The sequence below is a fragment of the Schistocerca nitens genome, chromosome 4 (genome assembly GCF_023898315.1).
Source record: "Schistocerca nitens isolate TAMUIC-IGC-003100 chromosome 4, iqSchNite1.1, whole genome shotgun sequence".
In the NCBI taxonomy this organism is placed as follows: domain Eukaryota; kingdom Metazoa; phylum Arthropoda; class Insecta; order Orthoptera; family Acrididae; genus Schistocerca; species Schistocerca nitens.
Genome location: NC_064617.1, coordinates 728,358,861 through 728,378,403, shown reverse-complemented (window position 1 = coordinate 728,378,403; position 19,543 = coordinate 728,358,861). Strand labels below are relative to the sequence as shown.

The following is a 19,543-nucleotide window of genomic DNA, read 5'->3' as shown; positions in this document are numbered from 1 at the left end:
CTGAATTGATATCCAAAGTACGATGACATTAAAAATAAGTGAATTACAATAATTAATATCATATGAAGTCACTCATTTACGTCAGTTTCCTAAGGTTTGGCGCCAACATTGTCTCTAAAGTATCATCAGTAGCGCTTAGTGTGAGTACTTCCAAGGTGGGTCTCTCTGTAAAAAATAAAAAAAAGTGCGCCCCTTATAAATGTGATAGTAAAGATTATTTAAACTAAAAATATGAACTCCTTCAAATGCTGTATGTTATAATGAATTTCGTGTATCTCGTTAACTGATAGTCAGCGAAGTGGAAAACAAACACCTGATTCAAAAATGGTTCAAATGGCTCTGAGCACTATGGGACTTAACATCTGTGGTCATCAGTCCCCTAGAACTTAGAACTACTCAAACCTAACTAACCTAAGGACATCACACACATCCATGCCCGAGGCAGGATTCGAACCTGCGACCGTAGAAGTCTCGTGGTTCCGGACTGTGCGCCTAGAACCGCTAGACCACCGCGGCCGGCGAACACCAGATTCACTGCACTTTCCTGGCTTGTCGAATGTTATTGCTACCGAGAAGAAGGGATTTCGACTGAACTAAAAGATTACAGCTACATCAAATTAATACAACATTTTAAAGCAATTGTTACTATGAGCTTTTCAGTTTAAAAAAATTGAACTGCAAATTGGTGTCACACATTTACGATTTTATGGGGAAGGTACTGGCAAGTCTTCTCAAAGCTATGTTAAATTCAACATTTGTCACAGCCGATAGACTATTAGTAGTAGAACGTTGAACCGCTTTGAAACGGCGGCCATTCTTGGTTAATTCACAGTTCCCCAGCGGCATGCCAACGGAAAAAAAGTCCATCGCAATTGTTTATTAGCGGAGAGTAAAATATATTTCAGGCGCAACCGGCGAACTGTTTTAAGTGCTCTGGATGCTCCCTAACGCGACAAAAGTCTGGACAATTTTCTTCGGCACATTTGTACTATTCGTGCTTCTACGAGGGTGGTTTGATAAGTTTGGTAAATTTCCATGTAAGAATGGAACATTTTTGTCGCGTCTTCATGGTTGATAAGCTCTATTATTCCAAGGACCGTACAAAGAATTAAAGAAACTTTCAGCTTACTGTTTATAGTTGACAGCCGCCTGAATTGGTCCAACTGCTGACTGCGATTGAAAATGAAGAAACCTGAGTTACGTGCTGTTATTAAACATTTTCAAATGGTTCTGAGCACTATGGGACTTACCGTCTGAGTTCATCAGTCCCCTAGAACTTAGAACTACTTAAACCCAACTAACCTAAGGACATCACACACATCCATGCCCGAGGCAGGATTCGAACCTACGACCGTAGCGGTCGCGCGGTTCCCGACTGTAGCGCCCAGAACCGCTCGGCCACTCCGGCCAGCTAAACATTTTCATTTCAAGAGTTGAGCTGCGGCACGAATAAAAACAAAAGTGGATGAAGTTCTCGCGGGCTCTGCACCATTATAGAGGACCATTTAGTTATGGGTTAAAGGGCCGGCCGAAGTGGCCGAGCGGTTCTAGGCGCTGCAGTCTGGAGCCGCGAGACCGCTACGGTCGCAGGTTCGAATCCTGGGCATGGATGTGTGTGATGTCCTTCGGTTAGTTAGGTTTAAGTAGTTCTAAGTTCTAGGGGACTGATGACCTCAGAAGTTGAGTCCCATAGTGCTCAGAGCCAGAGTTATGGGTTAATGCATTTAAACGTGATCGGACGAGCACCGAAGTCGAAGCACTCTCCGTCCGTGCAGTTGAGGTCACCACAAAGGAAACAACTGACAAAACCTGTGATATGGTAATACAAGATCGCCAAATAAAAGTTCGTGAGATTTCTGACACTGTTGGCATCTGAACTGACCGAGTGCATAATATCCTGCACGGAGAATTGGCCATGAAGAAGCTGTGTGTGTGCGAGGTGATTGTCACAATTGCTCACAGTCGACCAAGGCGCAACCGGCACAGCATTTCAACACAATGTCTGATGATGTCTACTCGCAATCCACAAGACTTTCTGTGGTGTCACCGCCAGACACCACACTTGCTAGGTGGTAGCCTTTAAATCGGCCGCGGTCCATTAGTATACGTCGGACCGGCGTGTCGCCACTGTCAGTGATTGCAGACCGAGCGCCACCACACGGCAGGTCTAGAGAGACGTCCTTGCACTCGCCCCAGTTGTACAGCCGACTTTGCTAGCGAAGCTACACTGACCAATACGCTCTCATTTGCCGAGACGATAGTTAGCTTAGCCTTCAGCTACGTCATTTGCTACGACCTAGCAAGGCGCCATTACCAGTTTATATTCAGTGTAATAATGTCTAAACAAGAGCGATGTTCTCCAATTGTGGATTAAAGATAAGTATTCCAAGAACTACGTTCTTTTCTTTATAGGATAATTACTTTACCTTGTTCCAGACCTCACGCCAATCTGCGTGAGCTTAACGCGTGCCTTTCGGCTACCTCCGAGTGGCGTGGCTGTCTTGCTACGCCACTACACTTTCTACGCCGATTTGTGACAGCTGATGAAACCAGGATCTATCACGACACACCAGAGTCAATATGGCAGCCAAAAGCCCGGTGAAAGTGCTTTTTAAGAATAATCCTCGTAGATTACTCGAAAAAGGACGGAACCATAACTGATCCCTATTATACTTCATTGTTGCATCGTTTGAAACTTCGATAAAAGACCACGCTTGACACGAAAAAAGTGCTTTTTCATCAGGTTAACGCACCATCCCACACATCGGCGATAACAAAGGCGAAATTGCATGACTTGGGCTTTGAACTGATTCCTTTTCCGCTTTGATCACCAGACTTAGCCACCAAGTATTTTTCCTGTTCCGTAACTTGAACCTTTGGCTTGCTGGGAAGAAATTTTCATCAAATGAGGAAGTAATAGTTGCAGTTTAACAAGTATTTTGCGGAGTTTGACAGAACGGAGTTCTCCCATGGGATGAAAAAGCTCGCGGACCGCTGGACCAAGTATGTGCCCTTTAAAGGAGGCTATTTCGAGGAGGAATGTGAGTTGTTCACGAAACACACCTTTTTTTTACCAGATTTATCAAATCACTCTGTCGTATTCTGTCTTTACTGCAGTATTCGTCGGCGACGGGCTTCTAATAAACACTGATATTAAAAAAACCTTTTTTTTTACTTTTTAAGGACTCAGTTGGGAAAACCCACAAGACCCAAAATCTCAATTGTTAGAATGAGTTGCAGTGTCCTAATTGCCACTCCACGTTTTTTTTCCCACAGTTAAGAGTCAACATGTAAGTCATTTTTTTAAAATATCATTTCGTCCCTCATTTTCTCTGCTTGAGTCTCAGTTCTCTTTTTGATACTCAGTTTCCAATGCGTAAAAATTGATTCTGCTGTCGGTATTGTCTTCACGTTTCCTAAGCTAAATTCATCTTTTTTCGAATGTTTTTGGCATACACTGGTAACACAAAACATAATAATGACCTGCCTAATATAGTATGGGTCACCTTTGGAACGCAATGCAGCAACGATTCTGCATGGCATGGACTCGAAAAGTCCTTGGCATGTTTCCAAATTTATGTGGCGCCGATGGCCACTCACGGGTCATACAATTCCCGCATATTACGGGCCTGTGGTTTGAGGGCTTCCGATAGCGTCCCGGACGTATTCCATATCAGGCATGTTTGCCAGGCAAGACATTAACGCGAGCTTACTATCAAATTCATAAGACCAGTATAGCACGATTCTGCCCTTGTGACACAGACAGTTATCCTGGTGGAGGACGCCATCTCTATCGGGAAAGACATCAAGCATGAAGGCATGCAGGTGGTACGCAATATTGCCCACGTAGTCCGAAGCTATCGTGGTGCCTTCGGTTGCTACCACAGGTCCCATGAAAGCCAAGATGAATATCCCCATATCAGTGAAGTGTCCCACCAGCCTGCGCTCGTGACACGATACATCATGTTTCAACCAGTCGTTCGCCTGCTTGAGGGCGTATACAGTCTTGACCGTCGGCGTGGTGTAACAAGAAATTTGATTCATCCGACCAGGCGACGTGTTTCCAATGATCCGCTGACCAATCTGACTGCAGTTGCAACTAATGTCGTTGCGTCAGTATGGGCGCGCACATATCATGGTAGCTGCTTCTGCGGGGCGCCGTGTTCGACCATGTGCGCTGAACGGTTTACACCTAAACACTCAGCATTGACTCTGTCGTCAGGCCTGCCACAGAACGCGACCTATCCTTTTTTTACCGAGTGGGCAAGCCTCCGACCTCCATGTTTTGTGATGAGGCTTTGATGTCCAACACCTTGTCACCTACTAGCGGTTTCACTGTCCATCGACCACCTTCCACAGAGGCGACGGAAGCCAGCGTCGCCATTTCCGAGAAGACCGTTCCCAGGAGCGGGATCGTAACAGTCTGGCAAGGTCGCTTACATCAGTGGGTTTCCCCATTTGCAGCCCGTACTGTCACTAGAATAGTTCTCCCTTCGTCTCTGCTTCGTTTTTATACCGGTTGTTTCAAAATGAATATTGTGGTTTTAAAGCTTTGTACGATGTGTTACAAGCAACTTGCAACTATAAATAACTCATCAAATGCAAGAGCAACTCAAGCAGTTTTGTCTGTGTACGTGTGCGCATGCATATGCACTGTTTCCTGTGTTTCCGATGCAAAGCGCTAGTAGCAAAGGACTAGTGAACAGAAAGCCTTTCGTGTTTTACGGCTAGCACGGACTGAATCTGTTGGTACAGTGCAATGTGCATTCCGTATTCAGTTTTATTGTAATCCTCCGAGTGATAATAACATCTGTAACTGGTATCATCAGTTTGACTACAACGACTGTCTTTGCAAAGAAAAGAGTACAGAAAGGCCAAAAGTGACTGAAGAACGTGTTGAACGAGTGAGTATCTCTCACGTGTAGCCTCAAGAAATCAGTTTGAAAGGGTAGTCGTGAATTAGCAATTTCAATGACGTCTGTGTGGAGATTGTTAAAGAGACGCTAACAACTACATCCTTGTTGTTTGCAGTTATTAAAAGTTCTAAAGCCTACTGACTGCGATTTACGGGCCAACTTCGCAAAAGAAATGTTGATTCACGACGATGAAGATTTTCTGAATGTTGTTGTCATCTCCAATGTTGAGTCGACATTTCACCTAAGTGGAAATGCGAGCGCACATAATATGTGCATATCGGGATCAGCAGATTCGTACGAGGTGGTACAGTTGCAACGAGACTCCCCGTAAATTGAATTTTTTTGTGCCGTATCCCGGCGGTGAGAGTTAATGGGCCTTTCTTCCCGGGTGTGTCGTAGCTTGATCCGCCCAACGGCCTTGCCGCAGTGGTAGCAGCGGTACTGTTCAGATCACGGAAGTCAGGCGCTGTCGGACTTGGCCATCACTTGGATGGATGCCGAACGCTGTTGGCAAGTGGGGTCCACTCAGCCCTTGTGAGGCAAATTGAGAAGCTACTTGATAGAGAAGTACCGACTCCGGTCTCGTAATCTGACAATGGGCGGGACAGCAATGTGCTGACCACATGCCCCTTCCACATCCGCATCCAGTGACGCCTACAGGCTGTGAAGGTTGACGCGCTAGAATTCTGGGGCTTTCTTCAATTGAAAGAAGCAGAACGACAGGGAGAAACGATCGCCACGATAAAATAAGGGAAATCAAGAGCTCGTACGGAAAGATACAGGTGTTCATTCTTTCCGCGCGCTATACGAGATTGGAATAATAGAGAATTGTGAAGGTGGTTAGATGAACCCTCTGCCAGGCACTTGAATGTGATTTGCAGAGTACCTGTGTCGATGTAGACAGTGCTTTATTTGGCATCAATATGGTGCTCAGCCTCACTGGCCTAACTCAGTACGCAATTCGTCAAACGATGTTGTACTCGACCGCAGGATTGGCCACAAGGGCTGGATGACACAGATCATAGATGCCCTGTGCGAATGACAGCACTTGTTTAGCATGGCCCCCACGTCCACCCAATCTGGCGCCACGCGCTTTATACCTTCGGGAGTTCGTAAAGGATATTACGAAACAGGATTGAGCAGTTGTTGCAACGACAAGGTTTGGGAAGAACTCGCCTCGATGTGTGTCGTATGGCGAATGGTGCTGGCATTGAACGCTCGTAAGAAAAGTTGTTTAAGTTGTTTCATTTGATGTATTATTTATAATTACAAATTGAATCTAATAAATGCTACAAAGCCTTAAACCCCGATTTTCGTTTTGAAACACATGGTACTTTACTGACTACGTCACGTCCCCGTGACTCATATGACATTGTCTCGTTCGATGCAAACTTACACACAGGGTATTTTCTTGTTTCCAGAGCCCTGTCAATGATCTGAAATTTCGCCACATTTGTAACTTGATATGTGCCGGCCGCGGTGGTCTCGCGGTTCTAGGCGCGCAGTCCGGAACCGTGCGACTGCTACGGTCGCAGGTTCGAATCCTGCCTCGGGCATGGATGTTTGTGATGTCCTTAGGTTAGTTAGGTTTAAGTAGTTCTAAGTTCTAGGGGACTTATGACCACAGCAGTTGAGTCCCATAGTGCTCAGAGCCATTTGAACCATTTTTTTGTAACTTGATGTGGATATTTCCTTGTATCTTACAAGTAATTGTTGTCACTGTAGTGGTTGTTGTCATCAGCTTGAAGATTCATTTGACGCAGCTCCACACGCTAGTCTGTCCTATGCTATGTGCTTCATCTTTGCAGAACAACTGCACCCTTGATCCATTTTCATTTTTTTACTGAATTGAACTCTTTGTCTCTATCTGCAATTTACACACTGTATGCTCAATCGTCATCAGTTGTGGTGAATTTTGTACGAGGCGTATTCCGAAAGTAAGGTCCGATCGATCGCGAAATGGTAGCCACTGTGAAAATCAAAAGTATTTTATTTGCAGCAGTTAGCCACACCTTCCAGCAACGTCTCTACATAGTCGCCGCTCCGTCTGACATTTGTCGTAGCGTTGTACCAACTTTCCAATACCCTTGTCGCCTGCACTTTTCTCCGATTCTCTACGCTGATCTGCAGTTCGTTGTCTGTGCTAAAACGTTGACCTCATACCCAGTGGTTCATGGCAGCAGGGACTTAATTTCTTAGAGTTTTTTATTAAAAAGACTATGAAAGGATTTTGTGAATAGTAAAAAAAGCAAATAAAAATGATGGAAAAAGGATTACTGTCATATCTAAAAAGAATGCGTGGAAATAAGTTCTCTGAATCGAAAAGCAAAAGGTTACAGAACCATTTGGAGATCAAGAATTTAGGCGAATTTATCAAGGCACGAAGGCTATACAAGTCACCGGAGTCATGTTTCGAGTGCCTTTTATTCGCTACCCATTCCTTGCTAAAAGACGTGGAATATTTGTTGCAACAAATTTTTTAGCAAGTTTGAAGAAAACTGTGTCATGCTTATTAGTTTCTGATCTTCATTTATCTTCTAGACGCGTTTCCCATTTTGCATTGAGGCATATTTAGTAGATTTCATAGATGTTCATTTTTCGGGCGAAGAAATACTTTTCTCCTCATTTGGTGATAGGGTAGAAATCGCACTGTCACTTTTAACCTACAACCAATTGAGAGGAGACGGAGATTTCGACCGTAAAAACGAATAATTACTAAATCCGCCTATGATGCCTTAATGTGAACTGCGAAAGGCATCTGGAACACAAAATATTGAATGCAGCAAGAAGAATGCATTTGAATGTATAAAACGAATATACTTGCGGATAGTGTAAATGCAAACAAACTTATTAATTTATATTATTTCTGTGTTCTGCGCGAAAAGTTGTCAAGGTGGCAGATGATTCCGAGAGTTGTGGATCAGATGGGACGTGATCACCTATTAAAATTGCTTATCTGCTCTACTTTCCTCAGTGTTCAGCAAACCATCCAGCATATGAATCACCAGACAAAAGTCCAGAAGGACGCCCTTCTCCATTTATAAAGATAAAGTAGGTTTCATTCTGATGGGAACCGCTACACCTAGGAATGTTTTAACGCAGCGGTTCCGTACACAGTGTGGCCCAATATGTTCTGTCTCTGTGTGCTGTAATATCATTGCTGAGTAAGTGCCTATTGCGCCTGTGAAAGGGAGAGTGCCTCGAGATGATAACCAAGAAGTTGCGGTCAATTAAGTCAGACTGGCGCACCTTTTACTGGCCAACTAGACGTAATGAAGTCTGCTCAATGCCACGTCTAAGAGCTCGAAGTGCAGCCCTCTCACGCGTAACTTCCTCCTCAGTCATGAATACAGCCCAGTAAGTGGTGGTTTTTTGGAGATTAACGTTCGCCACATGTTAATTGAGTGTATTTTATCATGAGAGGTTATCAGAGGCCAGTTAATTAGCTGACCATTTTAATAACGATGAGATGGATGCGATACGTGTTGAAAGATTTTCTGTTGTGCTGACCTCACTAAACTTTTCGCCGAGAGATGTTAGTGTATGTTGAGGGCGACTGACGCATCCAAATATTATGCGTGGTATCAGCCAATCACAATTTTCGGACTGGTTTGTGCCTTTCCTGGTCCTGTATACGTATTTCAATAGTACATCTCGGCAATGGGTGGCCGCAATAATGCATCCGTCAACATTGCTGCACTGTGGCCATATTACCCGGCAATACTGCGGCATGGCCTGTTAATATTGCTGGTAGAGCAGGCTGTTGCAGTTGGTTGCTTAGGTACGGCCGGGATGTTGGTGTTGACCACCAAGGGCGGAAAGTATTTCGTATGGCAGGCCCATCTCTACCTCTGTCCTTGTCTGTAATTACTTTCATCTCACTCTCAACCTAGAGTTCTATTTCCCACGCCATCAGCTCTGCAGTTTCCAGTCACGCTATCTGAGCGGGAGGCGAAACGATCTAATTTCACAAAATTGGAAAGACACGGCGCGCAGTAGAGGCGCTCGGTTTTTTTTTGTTGTCAACAGGAATGTAGAAGTCGACAAATGAAAAATCCATAAACGTCATAAACGTGAGACGTACATCTACAAGCAGAGCTGTAGAACACAGAATTGTATGGGAGCGGCCTGCATGGATGGAATTGGGGCGGAATATTTTAACATATATATTGAAAATCCTCGTTTCGCTGCTGTTAGTCAGGTGCTGTGAAGCTCGTTCGCAGCTTGCCCACAGTCTCAGCACGTGATGCTGACATGTCGCTCTTTACACTACCCGGATTGGCGATCCAGCAACGCCCTGGTCGGACTCTGCTCTCAAACCCCGGCTGATAAAGGGTGCGGGGAGAGGTAAGGTAGTGCGCCGGACGCTGGTAGTGGAAGGACGAGGCAGAGGCGCTTCGTTTTCTTGGTTCTGCGGAGTTACGTTCGCTTTAAAGGCGGGTCCACACTGAGCGCGCCGCGCCGTGCCGCGCTGCTGCAGCCTGCGCACAGCTGCAACAGAGAGGAGTGCGCCGTCCGCGCCCCGCCGCGCCGCTCCGAGACGCGCACCGTGTTCCAGTTGGAGCGCGCGCACGGTCTGAAGATGGAGCGAGCCGAAGGCCCGTCTAAACTGAGCGCGCGCAAAAGCGCCACTTCCTTTGACGTACCGACAACAGCCGGAACACTGCGCGGCGCGGTTCGCCGTCCACACAGAGCGGGGCGCGGCACGGGGCGCTCAGTGTGGACCCGCCTTTAGCACGAGTAAGAGCTCTTCCAAGTGTTTACCCGACGTCTTCGGTTCTCATTTCTAAAAACCCTAACGTTCCAGATGCTCACGCCATAATCCACACGCGCCGTTCTGTACAGCAAGTAATATGTGTTAAGACAGCAGTCAGGAAAAGGATATTCTCGCTCCTGTCGTCTGAGAAGTGAGCCGTCATTGCATTCTACCAGGGTCTTAAAGGCTTTTGAGCTCTCCCGAATGCGAGTCCAGTGTGCTAACCACTGCGCCACCTCGCTCGGTTTGTGTACTTTTCCCATCTCATTACTCTGGTCATAGGTGATTACATTTATGAAGTACGTAATTGTGTCAATGTACCGATGAATCACGCTAAAATGTAAACATATGAAGGGCTCGGAGAGATATAGTTATAAGCCACAACTTTCACGAAATTGAGTTTTTCATGTTGCGGCATTCTTAACAATGTCTTCTTCGCAATGTGCTCAAAACTTTCCGTGTTACTGCAACAGTTGGCAGGCTATGACGGAGTGCAGTTCTATGCTGTGCCATATGGTGGTACTTTCAGAAGATACATAGTCACAAGCCACGGCAAAATGGCAGGTTGGTCAGGAACGTCTGAAGCGTCTTTGGGTCTTCAACGCATATTTGACACAGACAGTAGTGGAAGTGAAGAGCTTTACCCTTTGGATCCTGACAGGGATGAATCTTGGCATCCATCGACCAGTAGTTCCAGCTCAGATGATGTTTCGGGAAGTATACAAAACGGTTTATTTCTAGTGATTAATTTCCTGTGGCTTGTGACTTTGTTTCTCTCAACATTGCCAACGCATTTGACAGCCATCCTGTGTGTTAATGATGAAACTTGATGGGTACATTTATATTACTGCTTAATGGTGCAATAATGTAGTTTCAAAGACAAAAGATGTGTAAAAAATATTTTCTCATTAATGTGATTTTAGCGAAATTTAATGTTTTGTGTGGCTTATGACTATATCTCACGCTAATTCTTAGACTATTTTGCTCTTCATATTATAGCTTGAAATAAGTAGAATAAATGGAGAATCACCCGAAAAACCAAAGCCTTCACGGAAAAGAAAGCGAAATATTGATCAGTGGAAGAAAAATAAAGCAAAACGTCGACGAAATGCTAGTCATCAGTATAAGTCTTTAAAAACCACAAGGCTGTTCAGGCTGCTACTATAGGAAGTCCCTGTTCTTGTTTAAATAAATGCTTCACAAAACTGCTTGGAGAGGAAGAAAACATTTTTCATTCACTTTGGGACATAGGAAACTTTAATGCCCAGAATACTTACCTGATGAGCTGTATGAAAATGGAACCGAAAAAGCGGAGGTTTCTTCACTATTTAAATACAAATGGTTTAATATTTTGTATATTTATTTCATTTTGTTATATTTGTCATAATTTCTTTCAAAGCTATCCAAAAAAGATTTCCAAGAAAATATCATCCAGGGATGTTACATTTTCTTGTAATGTGAGGGTATACGGAATAGAAGTTATGATCTGCAAGGAAGCTTTCCTAAGGGTTCATGGCTTACAGATACATGCACGAAGAGTGAGGAAATTGCAACATCAAATTAAGCTGGGATTTGCAGTGTCAAAAGAAGATGGAAGAGGTTTGTATGTTACTCTGTGCTATAAGTTAGGGATGTACTCAAACTGAGTACTATACAAATATTTCTATTAGGAATTGGATATAAGCCCATCTTTTTTTCTTTCAGGAAAATATGGAAACTACCCATATAAATTTCAAGACGAAGCTGTACAAAGTGTTAGAGAATTTCTCAACGCCATACCGAAATATAAAAGTCATTACAGTGGGCAACAGAACCCCAATAAAGTGTATTTGGATTGTGATCTCATAATTGCTTGCTTATACTCAGAATACTGCAAGGAAAAGCAGGATCCTGCAGTATCTGAAAGTAAATTCAGAGAAATTTTCGCATCTGAATTTAACATAGGCTTCAAACTACCAAAAAGTGACACCTGTTCAAAATGTGATGGATTTCTAATTGCAATAAATAACCCAGAATTATGTGCAGAAGAAGTCACAGAAAAGAAACAACAATATGAACTGCATCTCAAAAAGGCTGACCGAGAACAAAATATGATTGCGTCTTTAACTGCTCTGGCTAAAGCAAATTCGAAAGAGTATCATGTGATAGCAATGGACATGCAGCAAACGTTTCCCACACATAAACTAACAGTTGACCCAGCATTTTACAAGAGGAAAATATGGACATACAACTATGGTATCCACATCTGTGGATCAAATAAGGGTTATATGTTTCTGTGGAGCGAGAAAGATGGAGGACGGGGTTCAGATGAGGTTGGGACCTGCTTATTGAAGTACTTGGAGATAACTAGTCCTCAGACAAAACATCTCCACATAATCACAGACAACTGCAAGGGTCAGGCAAAGAGTTGGACTATTATTGCTTTGGAAAGGTCCCTTGCTGCTACCAAAAGATTTGATTCTGTCCAGCATTACTTCCCTGTGGTAGGTCACACCATGCTACCTTGCGATCGTGATTTTGGTCTCATTGAACGGTATGAAAGAAACAGACGGCCAATAGCGTACACTCCAAATGAATGGACAGAAATAATAAAATCTGCGAGTCCAAAACATTTCATTGTAACTAAAATGGAAAGGGAAGACTTCAGAAGTTTGGAAAGCCTGAAGACATTGATCTCAAAACGTACAGAATCCACGTCTGGAGATCCCCACTATTTCAGTGAAGCTACTCTTATTCAGACATAGGAGCTTTCATGTCAGTGGATATTCGTGTCAAAAAGAAAGGAAGGCTAGTTGAACCAAATCTATATCAGCTGCCAATAAAGAACAGAAAGCCACTACCAATTAACCAGAAATAAATTGATGATGTACTATCTCTTATGCCATACATACCTGCAGCAAATCAAGATTTCTTTCGGTCTTGTACTGGAAATAACGAGTACAATGATGAGGTAGAGCAACTTCCTTGATGTAACTGTATCAATGAAAAAGTAATTTATACATCTCAGATACCTGATATGCATATATTATGTGTAAAAATTATATATTCTGCTTGCTGTGTAAGAGTAGTTAAAATAAATCCTTACAAATTCATACTTCATGTTTTAAACAATTTTTTGGGAGATATAGTCATAAGCCACCGTTGACTACATCTGACTATTTAACAACATGCTTCGCAAGTATTAAGCAAGTGTTTGCAGTAGAAATAAGGTTTCTATTTTGTATTAAACATTTTCAGACCTCCGTGGAACTTTAAACTCGCTGTATCTCAAAACTAGTTCGATGTGGCTTATGACTATATCTCTCCGGCCCCTTCATATGATTCTTATTTCAGACTACGCTAATGAGTTTCTTGAGTCCTGGGACCAAAGCGTTACAAGCAGTCCATCATGAACGACATGGTTGTTGAAAATCTGGTATATCAGTGGAAACTCCGCTTTAAAGAAGTACATCAAGATTGTTTATGAACCACCAGTAGCCGAAAAAAGGTGATTGACACTGATGTTGTTACTGAGAAGAATAAATGTAAATTTGAGGTAGGGGCTCCTGTACCGGAAAGAAACGAGTCGAAAGTTATAAGCGAAAACAATTCTAATACCTCTGACTGTGGAATACATGTATTGGTATTGTTGTTGCTAAGATTGTAGGGTAGGCAACATTCAGATGTTGTAGATGGACCTACTAAACAAGGAAAAAATGTCAGTAAACATGGGCTCTAAAATACATACTTAACAGCTATGAGTAGTTGTTCAATAGAGCAGATGCGTTTCACAATAGCGAAGATGAAATGCTCATAGCTCCTCAGGTGCGCATTTACAGTCAGTGTTTACTAGACATTTTTTCCTTTTTTTATCCATACTACCTCCTATGAAAGTTGCCTACGCAACAATCCTAGCAACAACAGTACCAGTACATGGATTCCACTGTCAAAGGTACCAGAACAGTTTTCGCATGTAACTTTCGACTCGTTCGTTTGCGATACAGAAACCCTTACCTCAAATTGATACCTTTATCCCTATTCATAATCCTAGAAAGTTTGTAACATCATCAGGGAATCAGACTGTGTATACATACATTTAAAGGCGCCGGCGGCTATAGCTTTGACACTCTGTGGCGTCGTTGGATGACATTTGCGGACATGGGTTCCAATTCAAAACATGATCTTCTCTCTCCTCCATACAGGCCCTAGAAGTTTGTAACGGGAATTTATAATAGCTAATGTCCGCATTTTATATACATATTTTAACCATACCATCTCATAAAGAATTTGTAACCACGATGTTGAGGTGAAAAAATACAATCGAAAAGCACTGTATTCCATTATCGACGGGTACGGAATGACGCCAGTGGCGTTGTCAGCACGTAAGCGCGCGCCTTTGCTACAGGAACGAGCACGCCCGCCACCAGTCTTATGTTCGGCGCGCGGGAGTTTGCGTTGGCGCCATTTAAATTAAGTTCGCGAGCGTGTTTCCTCGTTAGTGCTCCCACGAGAATTCGTTGTGCAACACGGCCGTTGTGCCGTCCTTCGATAGCCGGCCAGCGTCCGGGAGCGGAAAGGGCTTAGTAAGCGGCCAGCCTGCAAGTCGTGTCCGGGCAGCCGCTGCGCCCTCACACAGGCTAACCGCGAACTTGGCGGCAGTGCGCTGCAGTCGGCCGCGACCTGCGCCAGCCGGATTTCGTGTGGCCCGCTGGCGGGAGGATTTCTGTGTGTCCGCGCGAAACTTGCGTGCCAACAGGTGGCTGCCGGGCGTTCTTCACCGGCAGTGGACTGCGTAGGAGCCGCAAATTAAGTGCCGCGAAGAAAACTGCGGGCAGCACGCAATGCGAAAGTGAAAGGTCTTTCGTGGCAGGCATTACACACACTAGAATTATTGACGTGTAAGCTGTTGTTGTGGATTCTACTCCAGTTATATATAGTGTTGTGATTCATCATTGTTTAGCTAGCTTTTTTTGCGTCAGGCAGGTGATTTGAATCGGCGTGAATTCGGGTAGTGTGCTGATAATTGACGTTTCTGAGAAAAGATGACTGTCACGTACACCCCAGAAGTTGCCACACGCCGGCTTCTTGGGAGCTTCTTAACACTACTTTTCCGGTAAGTATTACTCATTACTCTTCTACTTCTTCTTCTTCTTCGAGCCTATCGAGATGATATACGTTCCACTTGATTTGTATGAAGTGTAGACGCAGGGAGACAGCAGTTAATTACCAAAGATTGCACTCGCCCTGTTGGTTTAATATGACCTACTAAATGCATACGATGAACGTGGCACATCTGTAGTGCTAGATGTTGCCTTTGTCAATATTTTGCTTGAAGTGAACGTTTTTCACTCGTAAACTGAATTGTGATATACTTGGCGTGTGCTTTATGACGGAGAAACTGAACCGGCATGGAGATAATTCCGGTTTCTCTCGCCGGTGCAGTAGTTGAGCAAGCCAGGCCAACGTCCTTTGCATGCCCTGACCTGGTACAATGCCTTGCATCAAAGTTACAGAGCTGCAGTTGTGCAACAGAACGTTTGGCTCTGCATTCTATAGTGATTTTCGGCTTATGGAAGAAAAGTTTTCACGTCCGTGGGAAGAGTGGAATCGTTGCAATCTGCACGTAAATTTTAGATATGCTAAAAATAGCTATGTTTACAGTGGAAGCGTTCAGGAGTGTCTACATTTCATGCCTGCGAAGTTTATGTTGTAAGTTTATTTGAAGTAAGATTCGTTGATTTTTTTGTACTGATTGATGACACTATTCATTCGTCAAATTGCAACCAATAATTACCAAAATAATGGAAAAAGATAGGTATAGACACACAAAACAAGTTTGCAGAATGGTATATTTTAAATTCAGTATCACTCATAGAATCACTGCCGTCTACAATACGTATGCACAAACGAAGATAAAAACGAAACATCATACTTCCTTTCATAACAGCAGTAGTACCCCCTTTAGTAAGGGTACATTACATACAAAGTGTGCGAACTAAAATCTTAGTTTCGACCAACTGAATCACTGAACAGTACTGAATTTCAGTCCTGTATGATAATTTTGCCATTATTCTACCATTTTTCTGTGTTGCCATTCTTTCATCCATTAACTATATTGCTCCTGATGTTTTATTTTTGCTGTAGAATTTCGTTCTGAAATGTTTGTTAGTTCCTATTCTTTTGTATCGCTTATTTCTATTTCCTTCTGAACGTAATCCGTGCTAATGTCGATTTATTTCAGAAATAAAGGTTGGTTTTGTCAATATGTTCTGTTGAGATCTCCAAGAGGTACTAATCTTCGCTTTGTCGTTACCTGTGATACTCCAGTTGCGTACTTCAGATCATCATGTTACATAGCAGTGTCATGTTCAACGGATCTGTCACATAAGCTTGTCGGCCGAGCGGTTCTAGGCGCTTCAGTCTGGAACTACGGTCGCAGGCTCGAATCCTGCCTCGGGCATGGAGGTGTGTGATGTCCTTAGGTTAGCTAGGTTTAAGTAGTTCTAGGGGACTAATGACCTCAGATGTTATGTCCCATAGCGTTCAGAGCCATAAGCTTGTCACTGAGCCATACAATATATAAATCAGACATGCACGTTATTCTTTACAATCTCCTTTTCGCGCACAAGATCAGAGGTCTCCATAATAGTAGTTTTGGAGGAAGGAAAAAGAGGGATGGCGGTTACTTCATCCCAGAAGGAAATGCTTTTCCATTGAAAGGTGATGTACGAGCTGAAACCGTCGGTGATGTCATCGTAGAATAACCTCAGTTCTATCCGCCGTTGCCAAGCACGCATGCTTAACGTACTCGAGCTGTTCTGAAGTCTACAAAGCGTTACTGGACACAAGCGAGGCCAAATTTATTACGAAGGTTGCCTTCCTTGTAACGAGCACTTCTTACGTCAGGCATCCGCTCGCAACAAGGTCAGCATCGCCTAGGTCAACAAATTGTGTGTTCCGGCACCCAAATTTACCTGCCTCTCTTGGGTGCAGTTACTGACGCGCAGTATTCCAGTTACGCAGAACAAAGTGCCAGTAGCCGTGTTTGCCTTTCGAGTTCGTATCATCAATTACGAAATTGTTGTTGCGAAAGGTAGTGAGTTTTTAATAAGGAATTCTTTTTCGGGAAGTAAAAGAGCCACTGTTTCCTATGTTTTTTTACAGCAGCAAACATGATATTCTGTGAACGGCTGTGTACTGCAGGAGCTCACAGTGTACTCACAACGGCTGTCTACGTACGTCATCTATGTGAAATGCAAGTCCTCGCTCGCAAGCAAGGACACATCGTGCTTTCATGTGCGGTCTGGCACGGTTCCAGGGATCGCTTTTTGAGGCGAGGTGGTTCTCATAATTTTTCACTGCAAATTCCCCTCCCACAATAAAGAATTTGCCATCATTCCTATATTTAATTTCCGTGTGTGCCAAATAAATAAATAATAATTTTAATTATTACTATAATTAATAATAATAATAATAATAGTTATTATTTACATGTTTGAATATAATTTGTTTACATCCGTATGTGGTCTTACTGTTTCGTTTGCGTTGAGGGCGATGGCGGGGGTGGGGGGGGGGGGTGGGCTCCCCACCTGCCTGCCTGCCTGCCTGCCTGCCTGCCTGTGATTTAAGGATGCAGCAGCTCTTCACTTAAAGAGTCGGTTCTCGAAACCGATAGTGCTTAACACAATGAGCACGAATAGAAAGATGCTTATCACGAAGCTTTACCTTCAGTAAACTAAAATATTTATATAGTTGACCGAGGGAGGTGGCGCAGTGGTTAGCCACTGGACTCGCATTCGGGAGGACGACGGTTCAATCCCGCGTCCGGCCATCCTGATTTAGGTTTTCCGTGATTTCCCTAAATCGCTCCAGGCAAATGCCGGGATGGTTCCTTTCAAAGGGCACGGCCGACTTCCTTCCCCGTCCTTCCCTAATCCGATGAGACCGATGACCTCGCTGTTTGGTCTCCTTCCCCAAACCAACCAACCAACCAATTTATATAGTTGAAACTATGTCTGCGATGATAGTGGCACGTTAGCATAAAATTGATAAAAACAGTCGTTTGTGTAAAAACTTTCCTCGCATACAAGTCTATTTGTTACCTTTACTTGCAACGGTGTTTCAATATAATTTTATTGATTCATCCAGAAGATATTTCGGGGATCGCTAACTGAAAGCTGTAAATTAAAACATAATTTAGTGTATTACATGTTCATAGCCAATATTCATGACACCAAAATGTACGTCAGCAGTCTCATTTAAATATCACATATATATTTCATCACTGCTGGACAAAGGCCGTCTCCTGACTTTCAGTGGATCGCAGTCCTCAACGAGCAGGACCTATTCGTACTCTTCTGTTATCTTTTAACATCAGAGACGTATGTTTGAAACATATACGTATCACTCACTGCTAATAGCTTTGATTGGCATCTAAGGACCAACAGACCTATCTCTGTACTCGTTCACGGCATAGTTTTGAAGCTACTGCTATAAAGAAGGAAAAAAGCTTACACCTAAATACAATCCTTCGCAAATTTCCGTCTGGTATTATTAGTGTTGTTTGGAGCTCTGTTAACTCTGTCATTATTTGCCATGTTAGTTCCCAGCGATTTTGTTTGCCGTTCAGAGAACATGTTCATTTTAAATTGGTTCATTATGTGGCTTCTTGCTTTCCGTCGTCCATCATATCCAAAGAATTACATAAATCTGATGGAGACAATGATAACCACTGTTGTTAGAAGTGCTCTGGAATGAAGAACGCAGAGAGCGTTGCAGAATCGAGAGCTGGTCATGAATAATGTTTTCGCTGGAATCTTATCTTTCAACGCATGACGTAACGCGCTTTCGTTCCGGCTAGAACTACAGGAAAGACCACTAAGGTTGCGTGACTCGTCGCTTAATTGACACGCAAGGCTTTGTACGAAGCGGCGATAGTGCGCCTACCTCGTACCTTGTTTGAAACCGAGGCAAGAACTAATGTAGGTTAATTCTTACAAAGAAGACAGCAACCAGCCACTATTAATACTGCTATTTATTTAGGTAAATAGCGCCGATACACGTAAGTGTATCTTGCAAATCATGTGAACAGCCGTCTGATGATGAACTTGCCAGTTCGAAACTGGTTCGGCGCTATTTACCTAAATAAATAGCAGTATTAATAGTGGCTGGTTGCTGTCTTATTCTTTGTAAAAATTAACCTATATTAATTGTACACAGCCACGGTCTCACCATGTCAGTTTTAGACCAAATAGCGTGAGGCAAGAACTGCCACTGCGTCTCTAAGTTGCTTTTTGTCGGCACCTTGAAGAAATTTCCACAAATTTTTGAATTGTAAGCTTGACACAGATGACCATTAAGCTTGCCTTTGCAGGAGAGTATTAACTGTCAGGGACCTCCTTCCGCCGTATTGCACCTCTAATGACCTCGAAATAGATGGCACCGTTATACACTCAAAATAGTTCCATACTCAGGGGATGCGCGTAGGTTGTAAGAGTCCCCCAGTCGCTGTTCCTAGGCAAGGTCCTAGTGGATCTGATATGTCGTTTCCTTCCTCCGTTCTGTTATAAAGTGTCGGGTGCGTGTCTGTGTGTTGTGATTGCTTGTACAACTGTAGTGTTGGGTTTGTGTTACGGGTGAAAGGAGAGTTTAACCCGGTCCCGGCATAGAGCCTACTCCTCTAAAAGAGCACCAAGGGGACCTCAGAGGTTAACGTTCCCATCCGACGGACAGATCACCTTCAACAGTGACACATGTCCTCACTTCATGAGACACTGCGGAGGGACTTTTGATTTCAGACCAGGACGTTGGCGCAGAAACTGTTGACCAGGAACTTCACGCCACCACCTTTCGTCTCCTTGCCGGCCAAGTACTGGTAGCGAAAGTATTCCAC

General features: G+C 43.6%; 1 protein-coding gene across 3 annotated transcripts in view; it reads left to right on the top strand.

Moving 5' to 3' along the window:
* LOC126252900 (bestrophin-2-like) overlaps positions 1 to 19,543 on the top strand; it is a 467,283-nt gene that overhangs the window by 55,695 nt on the left and 392,045 nt on the right. Inside the window, exons 1-2 of one of the 3 annotated variants that reach the window (XM_049953871.1) lie at positions 14,269 to 14,549; positions 14,631 to 14,764. The exons of 1 other annotated variant lie outside the window; for it this stretch is intronic. In XM_049953871.1, coding sequence (XP_049809828.1) covers positions 14,694 to 14,764 — 71 coding nt within the window. In that variant the 5' untranslated portion in view covers positions 14,269 to 14,549; positions 14,631 to 14,693. Of the gene's footprint in view, positions 1 to 14,268; positions 14,765 to 19,543 lie in introns of those variants that run through there. One more of the 3 variants, XM_049953870.1, reaches the window with a different exon arrangement.